This window comes from Gossypium hirsutum, chromosome D02, assembly GCF_007990345.1.
Source record: "Gossypium hirsutum isolate 1008001.06 chromosome D02, Gossypium_hirsutum_v2.1, whole genome shotgun sequence".
In the NCBI taxonomy this organism is placed as follows: domain Eukaryota; kingdom Viridiplantae; phylum Streptophyta; class Magnoliopsida; order Malvales; family Malvaceae; genus Gossypium; species Gossypium hirsutum.
In genome coordinates, this window is record NC_053438.1 from 3,360,655 (window position 1) to 3,373,575 (window position 12,921).

Here is a 12,921-nt window from a genome sequence, read left to right on the forward strand (position 1 = left end):
TAAATCCAAGTCAATCTGATAATCAATGTTGGATATTGGAGAAGAAAACTGTTTGGATATTGGTTCGTAGATTCGTATTGTTCAAAATTGTTTTATGGAAAAAAAACTAAATTGTAAAAGAGAAGGGAAATGATAGCTTACAAATGGTGCATACTGTATGAATGGAGAAGGTTAACATATTTTAGTTTAAGCAATTCCATGAAATGTGTTGAAAGATTTGAAGTGACCGTAATGTGCTAATGGAAATGTTTATTTCATCGTGCGATAAAAATAGTAATTTATTATATTTAGAAGATTGATAATTTATCGAAACAAATTTTTGGATTGGATTGTATTGAAACGAATGTTCACACAATGATTTGCTTTTTTTTTACAAATTATTCCCACGAAATTTGTATGAGAAGCATAGTTCTTTTTTTTTTTTTTTGGTGGGGGGGGGCGGGGTTCTATTGTGGTAATTTAGTATGAGTTAATATTTAACTTCAAGAATTTATAAAATTATACATAAATAATGGATACATTAAGCTAACTTCATTTGTTTTTGCTAAAGATATTGATCATTAATCGTGACGGACTGAAACATTGGCACGGATAAGTGAATAAAAAGTAGAGGGATCGAAAGAAAGAGTTTCGAAGGTTATATAACCTGTAGCATAACGGAATTTGCCAGTTCCGGACACCACTCCGTACTCGCTTACAGCCAATAACTGGTTGCTGTTACCTTGTACCTGGATGGTGCTGCCGTTGTAGGCCTTGTTAGTGAACACTAACGAGAAGGACACATAAGCGTTGACCCCATCCAAACTCATCGGCATGTATATACCTTGCCCGCGTCCCAACATGGGCGACGTGAGCTCTGGACCTTGAGTTATGAGATCATCGCTCACAAACAGAGTTCCGAACTGGGTTAAAGACCAAAGCTTCCCAGGAAAACCCACCATCGGAAGGGAAGTGGCGTTAGGACCACCTGCGTAGTCATGTAAGTAGACGGTCATCTTGGTTTCCTTAATAACAACCTTATCATCTGCTGCCAATATGGTCGAGGCGAATTTTAACAACATCACCAAAAATATGGCTGAAGAAACTGGAAACACCAATGAAAATTTGGCCTTCGTTGCCATGTTTCAATATCTAAGCATAGCTTTGTTGATGTGGAGATTGGAGGCTACTATCACATGCTTTTTATAGGAAAATGTTCTGAAACTCATACACCTAATACCATATGCATATTCCCAAAGTCTGCTGTGTGTTTCTTAATTACCTTATTTTCAAATCTCTCCATTTCACTTTCCGTTTAATTTGAAATAGTTGTTGCCAATTGGAGTACGCCCTTGTTACACTTCAAAAAATTAGATTTTGAACTCAATATGAATACATTCAAATTATAACAAAAAAAGAAAAAACTCAATATGAACCTTTTTGAGATTTGATAACTAAAATATACATACAAAGTTTTAATTCATGGAGAAGTTTAAGCCTTGATTTTGTTTTAATTCATGGAAAAGTTTAATTCATGGTTTTGTTTTCATTCATGGAAAATTTAGGCCTTGATTTCGTTTCTATTCATGAAAATTTTTAGTCTTGATTTTGGTTTTATTAATGGAAAATTTAAGTCTTGATTTTGTTTTTATTCTTGAAATTTTAGGTCTTGGTTTTGGTTTTATATGTAAACCATTAGATTTTGTAATTTTAAATATTATATTATTATTATTTCAAAAAAATATATTATATGATTATATAATATCATGAAATGAAACAAGAAATAGAACATGAAACTGTAAGCATTACTCTTTTTTTTTTTTTAATGAAATATAAGCATAACTAATTGGCTTTATAATTCCAGCTTCAGCTTATAATTTCACTTTGTACTTAATACTTTAAACAAAACTTGTAAATTGACATGAAATCATGAGTTTGAATTACAAAATTCTTTCCATCTTGGGATACATCTATAATTTATTTAATCTAATATATATATACACATATATATTTAAGAACTTTAATGAGTTAAGAGTAACGCCAACTCAATTATAAATTTAAAAAAAAATACTCCTTTTAAATTCTAATTAAAAATGTTATGATGATACACTAGTTTTTTTTAAATTTTTATATCATCTTTAAATAAAATAATTATAAATTATAAATCCAGAGATTGAACACATGTTCAACCATATAAAAAATATAAATTTATTTTCACTCTACAAAAAATATTTTCTTTTACCCACATCGTGAGTGTGATAAAATGTAGGAATAATATATTTAAGATTTTGATGGAATTAGTGTCACATATCAAATGGATCTCAACTAAATCATAAAGTTACCAGTAACCCAGACTTGAACTTTTAAGCTCAAAGTTTCTAAAATCTTTTCCTTACTTAATACATTGGTCTCTTATAAGTATAGGAAATTATAGATAGTAATATCTTTTTGTAACACCCCTATCCTGGTCTAGACGTTACGACTGGATCTTGGAGGTCAAATTAATTTCTCAAAACCAGTTTGTTTGTCTTCCAAATCATTGCTTATCAATTATTTTGCAAAAACTTGTTTCTATTTATTTATCAGAAAACCTAGCTATAGTATAATGACATCTTTCAAAACAATCCTCTTATCTTCCAAAATAGAAGAGTCAGATTATTAAGTTGATTATTTTTCTGAAAACTTAATTTATAGTTTGATTCGCAGTAGAAATTGATTCCCCCCAATTGTTGGGGAACCAGGGGAATAAGCGGCAGCGGGCTTTTCTTTTAAGAGAGTTTATTTTAGTCCTTGTTGTATATTTATCAGCTTTAGTGTGAATACGTTATTGTTGTTCTCAATGTATAGATTTATTAGATCTAGTGTGAACACGCTAGTGTGAACACGAATGACGGGGCTGTTGGCTATACCACCCAAACGTTACTTGCAGTTCTCAATGTATATTTTTATTAGCTCTAGTGTTGACACGAGTGAAGGGGCTTATAGCCCCCTAGCGTTACTACTTTTGTTAGTTCTTAGTGGCTAGCCCTCCCGAGCGTTGCATAAAGTTAGGTAGGGAGGGCGATAGCCACACAATGAGTTTAGGGTAGAGTGAGGGGACTATTGGCTATAGCCCCCGAACGATACTTCTTTGTTCTATAGTAAAGTTAATTGTATCATGAACTATTGAGTTTAGTAACTTAAGCCTCCCCGAGTTTACTAAAAATTCGATAGAAAACCCAAAATAAAATAGAATTCGAAAATTAATTCGAAAGTCCAATAATCCAGAAAGTTTATTTGATAATCAATTCATATAATCTTATGCAAGTAAAACCAATCCGAGCTCTCGTGTGCTTTCCAATCCTAAGTTTGTTGATTACCTGAGAGGATAAAAATAAAGGGTAAGCTAATGAGCTCAGTGTGTAACTCAACCCATACAAACAAAATAGGTACAAATATAGTGTCAGATGCGAATACATATGTAGTCTAGATACAAATATAGTTACAGATACAATTATAAATACATATACAGATACATACGTAGATACAGATGCAAATTCAAATGCAGATACAAATCTTACCCCTATTCGCTACACACCATCTTCGTTCATCCTTACACACCAATTAGGGTAACGAATACTCATCCAACCCTACACGTCAATAAGTGAGTGTATGTCATTTTTTGGAATAGTGCAGTCGAGTTGCCAGATTTAGTGTGGCAATATGCCAATATCAGATAAGTGTGGTCAAGCCACCAGAATTGTCATTAAGCTGCCAGAACAAATATGTGGTTAAACCACAATTAAGTCATCTTGGGTTGCCCGACAACAATGGCTTACTAATATCAATATGCAGTTAAACTGCCAACACTTCCTCGATCACATTATTATCTCACCCCAATGCACATATCAAAACATATTACATATTCAGGTGCACATAGTTGAATCATGCTTAAACATACTTTTCAAAGTACAGATTAGATACAAAAATTATAACACAGACATGCTCTCAGATGTTACACAAACAATATTAATATTTCAAATTTCATATATAAAATTCATACATATCACTCCACAACCTTACAAAGTAGCTAACCATGATGCACACTTAAAATACGACCCAAACTAAATTTTATGAAGCATGGACCCACAAACCCATGTGGCCTACACGGCCTAACTAGCCCAACCCGTGTGGCCCACATGCCCCACTTAACCCAATTCGTATGGTCCACACGGCTTGGCACATGGTGATGTGGCATCGATAGAATGCTTTTCAGCTTTACATCATTCGTTGTTTTTCGAGTTTAACGTTACACACTTGACCTTTTTTGATGTCGTCACAATAGCAACAATTCTAGGACCCTAAAACAACATTAAAACGACTAACTAACAACCATATCAAGTCCAAATAATTACTTGTCCCTTACTCGATTAGAGTCCATAAACGTAGGGCAATTCACCTGAACATATAAATATAGTCCCTAAATAAGGTACACAGTCCCTTACCCTTGATAGAGTGCCAATGACAACTTTAGTTTGTCGGAGGGGTGTTATCCGCTTCCTGTTTTACACCTAGATAGAAACACAAAATAATAAACTCGACATGAAACTTACTAAATGGACACCACTAATCATAACCTCCAATTCACACGCTATCCGAATGGAACACTCATTCCTAAAGGAGAAGGAATAGAAACACTTATGCACAGATGTGACCACAATACTGAACACTTTCGAGTACTCACAACTGACACATAAAGAACTTGAGATCAACACTCGAACAATGAAATAAGCAACAAGAAGAGTTGCGAACGTGCAATATGGCAACTGAAAAAGAAAATGCGAGAATAGCCAAACAAAGGGAGAAACTAAAATGAAGAGAAATGAATTAGAGAGTGAAAGAGTGAGGTGGTTGTTATAGTATCATATCTCAAAGACTTTGAAATTGACCCACTTCCTGAGTCATGGACGACATAGCAGAGAGTAACAAAAAAATAAATAAAATTCCATCGTTGCACTCAACAATATTGGAACACAAGATCTCTAGGAAAGCTAAGACCTTAGCATTGAATCAACAAACTCATTCTTATCCATAAACTAACAAAAATAAAATATAACTTATTTGTGACGAGTCAAGTGTATGAATAAAAACAATAAAAAATCAAGGGAAGAGATTTGAACATAGGACCTCTCACATACAAGCAGAATCGTTAAGCACCTGTACTTTAGAAGAGTGAGCAAAACAAACCCTCTTGTTAAAATTTGATGTTTATATATAAGGTATAATAACAAATTTAGCCGTCAACTTTTACATATTTATTCAATTTTACCCCTATTCTTTAATGGGAAGTAAATTAGACATTTTTCAAACTAATAAGGCTAAAGGGTCAAAAAGGTAACAAATTTTTTAAAAAAATTAATTAAGCCTTTTAAAATTTAAAAATTATAAATTTTTTATTAAAAAATTTAATAATATTGGCCCAATAAAAGAGTAGGGGTCAAATTTTTTAAAAATCTCAATAATTAAATTTTAATGAGTTTGGTATTGTTTTTTTTAATTAAAATTTTTATAATTTTAAAATTTTTATAACTTTTTTAAATATTTATGTTTATAAGTTCTATGATATTTTGAAATTTAGTATAAACAGAGGCAAAAAATGGTTACATATTATATTTGGTTCTAAACAGAGGCAATAGCACTGTGGTGTTAAAGTTTTAGGTACCTTTGGAGTCAAAATGTAGAAACTAGTATGGTTGTGGTTGTGCCCCTCAACTCCCTTCCACAAACTAAATAAAAAAGGGAACACAAACTAGAAGAACTAGGCTGTGAAATTGGTAAAGCCAATCATTTCTAACAGCCCTCCTTTTGGCAACATCTAAGAACATACAAATAACACAAAATTCCAGGTTCACCAATATTGTGATAATAATTTAAAAGAAATGGTTGTTCATCTAAGTATCTTGACTAAGTAGCCTTTACGCAAAGCAATGGATTACCACTTCTTATTATTTAATAATAATATTAATAAATATTAATAATATTATTTAATAATATTATTAATAATAAATTTTAATTAACTTAATCTAGGGATTCCCTATTAGATTTGACTCTAATACGGTAGATTTATGTCGTCCTATTTCTAGGATTGCATGCAACTCTACTCAATTATGCTAGATCTACTCTTAAATAGGGACTTTTGCTCCGCTGAAATAAGCACATTTAACATGAGTTAATATCACGAAAATATTAAAACAAGAAATAAGCATACATAATCGAGAACAAGAATCAAGTATTTATCATGTAAATCAGAAGTCAAATAATAAGATTCATCGTAGGTTTCATCCTCCCTAAGTATCTAGGGAATTTAGTTCATAATCTTGAATAGAAACATCTCAAAGTTAGGATAACCTCAAGGCATAACGAAACTCAATGAAACTTCGAAAGAAATTAAACGGAGATCTTTGATCTTGAAGGAGATCCGCCTCTGAGTTGATTCTGATGACGTTCTTCGAGTGTTTTCTTCAATCTTCTCTGATTGCCCTTTTAGGTCTTCTTCTAATTGGCATTTGTCGAAACCGTTTTTGAAAACAAGAATTTAGTTGTCGACTTTAAAAAAAAAACAAAACTGGAGTCGCCACCGATCCTTTATTTGGGTATGATCGGCCCACCTTAAAAACAATTTTGGTCTGCGCAATTTGAGAAAACAGGCTCGGGAGTCGGTTACGCACAAGGAAGGATTAGCACCCTCGTAACGCCCAAAATTGGTACCAAATTGATTTTTAAAATGCCTTGGTGTCGAAAAATTTGAAAAGATTTTAAAAGGAAACTTTTATTTTATGAATGGATTAAAATAATAAGACAACTCCTATTTCAAATAAATAATACACCACACCCAGTAAGTTAGGGCACAATGTTTTTAAATCTTCAAAATACCCGAATATTGCCTTTTGTTTTTTTGAAAATTCTTATTTCGAGAAGAAAATGTCATGACCAGTAAGTTAGGACCCAACATTTTAAATTCCTGAGAATAAGTTTTTATTTAAAATTTGAGTTTATTGTAAAACAAATGCTTGGCATTCTAAATTCATCGAAAAATAATCGCGATCCAGTAAGTTAGGACACAATCTTTTACGAGAATTATGAATGTCAAACATTTTGAAATTATAAGACAAGATGATTTAAACTCCTTGAGAAAATCAAAAATATATTTTTTAAAATGGATGCTGAAAAGGGTTAAGGTAAAACATGGAACGGATACCCTAATTTCAAACAGATATAAATAAATATTTATAAGTATATATACAAGTACATTATATAATTAAATTTACAAATGAAATGAAGGAATGAAATACATCAAACCAAAAAAATAATAAAAATGCATGTATATATGTGTACGAAAACTATGAAAATAAAATAAAGATAAAAGAATGTATGTGTATATATTTACAAAATAAAAAATATATATAAGTATATATAAAATACAGAGTATAAAATATATATATATATATAAAAACGTATATACAAAAACATATATATATTTAAAATCTTTTAAAAAGATATATGTATGTATATTATCTAAAACATGCGTGTATATATATAGTAATTATAATAATAATAATAATAATAAATAAATAAATAAATATTTTTTAAAAAAATAAAAAAGGGAAAAAAACTAAAATGGACCGAATTGAATTTAAAAACAAAAAATGGGGTGAATTTTGAATAAAATTTAAAAAGAAAAGGGGCCACTTGAACACGCGCGTAACCCCGGAGGACCAAAACAGCAATTTACCCAGACCTCCAAAACGCGGCGCAGAAGGGGACCAAATTGAAACGGGAGTCAAATATGCGGCCTAATTTCTAAAATGTAAAAAGGATTTAGTTAAAAAGCGCTGAAAAATGGAAGAGCCAATTGCGCAAATATCCCCAAAATTCAAAACACGCGGATCCTCCCCGGGTCGGGTCAGCGCGCGGGTCACACTAGGCTTGAAACGGCGCCGTTTTGATCCTTTATTTAAAACCAATTTTTTCCTTTCAAAAACCATTTTCAACTGTAAAAGAAGAAAAAAAAACTTAGAAAACCTATGGGCGCTCTGCTAGGGTTTATTACCCAAGCCTCCTCGCGCCGCCGCCGCTCTCAAACAACCGGCCGGTCCAAATTCTGACCGTCCAAGACGAAGCAAGCTTCGGGTTTCACCGACCATACCACGCAGGTAAGCCTCTTCCTTTTTCTTTTATTATATTTAAAAAAAATAAATGAAATGTATAAAAAAGAAAAAAAATACAAAAAATAGAACCCGATTTCACCTTGAATCTGAAAAAAAAATCAATCTGTATTCTCCGAATTTTCTATTTCTTGCGTATTCTCTCTGTGTATTTTCACTCATACATCCTCCCTTTTTATAGATTTCAATAGGCCTTTTATAGGCTGAAAATAAAGAAAATAAAATAATCTAAATGCTGTTTTTGCTGTTTATTCTCTCTGGGACTCTCTGAGTCCGTGTTTTTGCAGGTGACGTGCGTGGAGAGGGGTCGATCTCCGAGTTGTGCAGCGACTGGGAGTTAGGCGCGGCGTGGGGCTGTTGGGTGCACCTGAAGGCTTGCTGCGGCGCTCCTTAGGGCTAGGGTTTTTTATTTTGCTTTGGGCCAGGGTTGTTTTGGGGTTTGGTTTATTATTTGTTGGGCCTGTAATTGTTGGACTGTTCCTGGGCCTGGGTCGATTGGGCTCTATTACAGCTGCCCCTCTTTGCTCGTTGTCGTGTAACGGGAACAGAGCAAAGACTAAAAGGCCCAATCGTGCCAGGTCTTACTAAGCCTCGACTTCTTCAGTGCTTTTCTTCTTCAAGTAGCTTTATTCCTTCCTACTGCATCTTCAGAGGTATAGGAACTAGCACTTTAACCCACTCCATTGCAATGTCAGGGAGATAGGGTTCATACATTGTAGCTTTTCAAAAGAACAAAATTTGCTATATTTGATCTGCTCCACTGCAACTTCAAGGAGATAAGACTTATAGCTTCCACTTGTTCTGTTACAACTTAAGGGTAAATCTAATGTGATCTGCTCTGCTGCAACTTCAGAGAGATGAGATCTGCGGTTTTAATCCACTCCATTGCAATTTCAAGGAGATTGGATTAGTTACTTTTGTCTGCTCCACTGCAACTTCAGGGAGATAAGACTTGTATCTTCGATCTACTTCACCACCAGTATGGGAAGACAAGATCTGCTTTCTTTGATCTACTTCACGCCAGCACGTGAAGACAAGATCTGCTTTCTTCAATCTACTCCGCCACCAGTATGGGGAGATGAAATCTGTATATTCGATCCACTTCGCTACCAATATAGGAAGACAGGACCTGCTATCTTTGATCTACTTCACGCCAGTACATGAAGATAAGATCTGTTTTCTTCGATCTACTCCACCACCAGTATGGGGAGACAAGGTCTGTTTTCTTCAACCTGCTCCACTGTTGCTTAGGGAGACAAGGCTTTATGATTTCACCAATCTGCTCTCTGTGAAACATGACCTGTATGATTCACTTTATGAGCCTAATTATGCCTAAAGATTAGGATGTTATGATCAGAATGAATCAGATGCTCCTAACTAGGCGTGTATGGATGATATGTTATGTCATGAAAAATGAATATTGAATATTTAAAGTCATTATTGCTCATTAAGGCTTCCTTCGTGACAACAACGCTTCGTCAAAACTTGAGAATTTTAATCTTGACTCTTAACTCCTAGATAACTCCGACCTTTTAACCCGGTGAAGGTCTAAACAACAGTCCTGCTTTAGGTTCCTGAGCTATTAAAGATTTCTAGAGTAATATGAAAAACTTCCCTTGTAAAAGTTTTGCTAGTCCATTAATCGTTACTCTAATGCAACATGTTTGCGAAAAGATCATGACAATGAATAAAACAAAATAAATTTGAGAGCATAGCTCGCAACGGTTTGTCAATAATAGAGGAATTGTCTGGGGATATTTATATTGAAGAAGAATGGAATATTCTAAAACAATGAATTCAATACAAATATTATGATCAGGTGCCCCAAATATCTCTGCTTGAACTTCTCTATACAACTTTCGAAGACCCTTCTGAACTCAACACGTGTTTAGGAGATTCACAGTAGTCTGTTGATGCCCCAAGATGTCATCTATTCCTTTCTACCGATTTAGGTACAGCAAGACTACCATGTGCTAATCAAAATTTGAGCCGCCCTTTTCGGGTTTTCAAATCAAATCCCCTCTGGTCTTAAGGTGCCCTTTGCGGGTTTTCACCTTAGCCTCTCCGTTTTTTTTTTGTGGAAACAAAGTGCCCTTTGCGGGTTTTCACCTTGGTTCCTTCCCCTCTTTAAGTAAAGTATCTCTTGACCGAGTCTGAATTTACTGGATTGGGCAAGTTTCTTCCATCCATTTCAGCCAGGATCAGGGCTCCTCCAGAAAAGGCCTTTTTTACAACATAAGGACCTTCCCAATTTGGCATCCATTTCCCCCTAAAGTCCTTTTGTAGAGGAAGAATTTTTCTCAACACCAGGTCCCCCTCATGAAATTCTCTAGGTCGGACCTTCTTGTTGTAGGCTCGCATCATTCTTTTCTGGTACATCTGACCATGCTGAATAGCCTTTAGCCTTTTTCCCTCTATCAAGTTCAACTAATCGTATCGAGATTGAACCCATTCTGCTTCATCCAATTGTAGCTCAGTCAAAACCCGGAGAGAATGAATTTCAACTTCGATGGGCAAGACTGCCTCCATGCCATAAACCAAGGAGAAAGGTGTTGCCCCGGTGGCGGTTCTGATTGACGTTCGATAAGCAAGGAGGGCAAACGGTAGCTTCTCATGCCAGTCCCTGTAAGTCTGAGTCATCTTTCCCACAATCTTCTTTATATTTTTATTGGCCGCTTCCACTGCACCATTCATTTTTGGGCGATACGGCGACGAATTGTGATGTCTGATCTTGAATTGACTACAGACTTCTGCTATGGAGCTGTTGTTCAAGTTCAACGCATTGTCGGATATGATTCTTTCAGGCATTCCATATCGACATATGATCTCTCTCTTCAAGAACTTGCTCTTTGATGATTTTGTAACGTTAGCATACGAAGCAGCCTCTACCCATTTGGTGAAGTAGTCAATAACCACGAATATGAAACGATGCCCATTTGAAGCCTTCGACAATATGGGCCCGATAACATCCATACCCCACTTGGAGAAAGGCCATGGAGAAGTCATGACATGAAGAGGTGAAGGAGGTGCATGCATTTTATCACCATAGATTTGACATTTATGGCACTTTTTGGAATAACTAATGCAATCCCCTTCCATGGTGGACCAGTAATACCCGAATCTCATAATCTGTCTAGCCATTGTGAACCCACTGGAATGCGTTCCACAGATACCCTCATGGACTTCTTCCAGGATTTTCTTTGCTTCCACGGCGTCCACACATCTTAACAGAACCTAATCTTTTCCCCTCTCGTATAAGATATCCCCATCTAAGACGTAATCAATGGCTAGCCTTCTCAGAGTTCTCTTTTCATTCTCAGTTGCCTGGCCAGGATACTCACGATTTTTTACATATCGTAGACTATCTTGATACCAAGGGCTATCATCGATTTCTCCTTCTTCAATATTGCAACAATGAGCCGGGTCTTCATAGATACTCATTTGGATTGGCTTTATATCCTCATATCTGTTCACCTTGATTATGGAAGTTAAAGTAGCTAGTGCATCGGCCATCTGGTTCTCATCTCGTGGGAGATAGCAAAAAGTGATGTCCTCAAACTCTTTAATCAATTCAAGGACCAACTTTCGATAGCTGACTAATTTAGGATCTCTCGTCTCCCACTCACCCCTGAGCTGATATATAGCCAATGCCGAATCTCCATAGACCTCTAATACTTTGATTCCTCGCTCTATGGCTGCACGAATACCCATGATGCACGCTTCATATTCTGCCATATTGTTTGTGCAATCAAAATCCAATTTGCAAGTGAAATGATAATGATCACCATCTGGGGATACTAAGACTGCCCCAATTCCATTGCCCACAGCGTTCGAAGCTCCATCAAAGTTTAGCTTCCAACTGTGACCTTTTTGGGGATTTTCTTCGGTAGCGGCTATACACATCAGGTCTTCATTTGGGAAATCAAAACTTAACGGCTCGTAGTCCTCCAAAGCTCTACTAGCTAGAAAGTCAGCAATTGCACTCCCTTTCACAGCCTTTTGGCTCACATAGACAATATCAAATTCAGACAGTAAGATCTGCAATCGGGCCATCCTCCCATTCAAAGCAGTTGACTCCATCATATACTTTAACAGGTCTAACCTTGAGATTAGCCAAGTCGTGTGGTATAACATATACTGTCTTAATCTCCGAGTTGTCCAAATCAAGGCACAACATAATTTCTCAATAGGCGAATATCTCATTTCACAGTCAGTGAATTTCTTGCTGAGATAATATATCGCCCTTTCTTTTTTCCCTGTTTCATCATGTTGGCCTAGCACACACCCCATGGAATTATCAAATACTGTCAGATACAATATCAGGGGCTTATCCAGGCTAGGCGGTGACAGCACTGGAGTATTAGACAAATACTGCTTCACCTTGTTAAAGGCTTCTTCACATTCTTCATCCCAAGTACCAGGATTACGTTTCTTCAGAAGACGAAATATAGGGTCACATTTCTCGGTTAGTTGTGAAATGAACCTAGCAATGTAGTTTAGTCTTCTGAGAAATCCTCGAACTTCTTTCTGAGTGCGAGGTGGAGGTAAATTTCGTATTGCCTTCACTTTGTCTGGGTCAATCTCGATTCCCCTTTCACTGACCACGAAGCCTAACAGTTTTCCTGACCTGGCCCCAAAAGTGCACTTCGCTGGATTAAGCTTGAGCTGGAACTTCCTCAATCTTAAGAATAATTTTCTCAAGACCTGCACATGTTCCTCCTCCGTTCTGGATTTCGTG

At 35.6% G+C, this 12,921-nt stretch overlaps 1 protein-coding gene across 1 annotated transcript; it reads right to left on the bottom strand.

Annotated features, from left to right (window-relative positions):
• Positions 1-435: 435 nt before the first annotated feature.
• Positions 436-1,329, bottom strand: LOC107939065 (dirigent protein 22). Its single transcript, XM_016872350.2, has one exon. It carries the CDS (start codon positions 1,119-1,121, stop codon positions 561-563), a length of 561 nt encoding a protein of 186 aa, XP_016727839.1. The 5' UTR covers positions 1,122-1,329; the 3' UTR covers positions 436-560.
• Between the last annotated feature and the right edge of the window lie 11,592 nt (positions 1,330-12,921).

Bases quoted from the DNA above. Each gene is read 5' to 3' on its own strand.
- LOC107939065 (XM_016872350.2), bottom strand. From the start codon at position 1,121: ATGGCAACGAAGGCCAAATTTTCATTGGTGTTTCCAGTTTCTTCAGCC.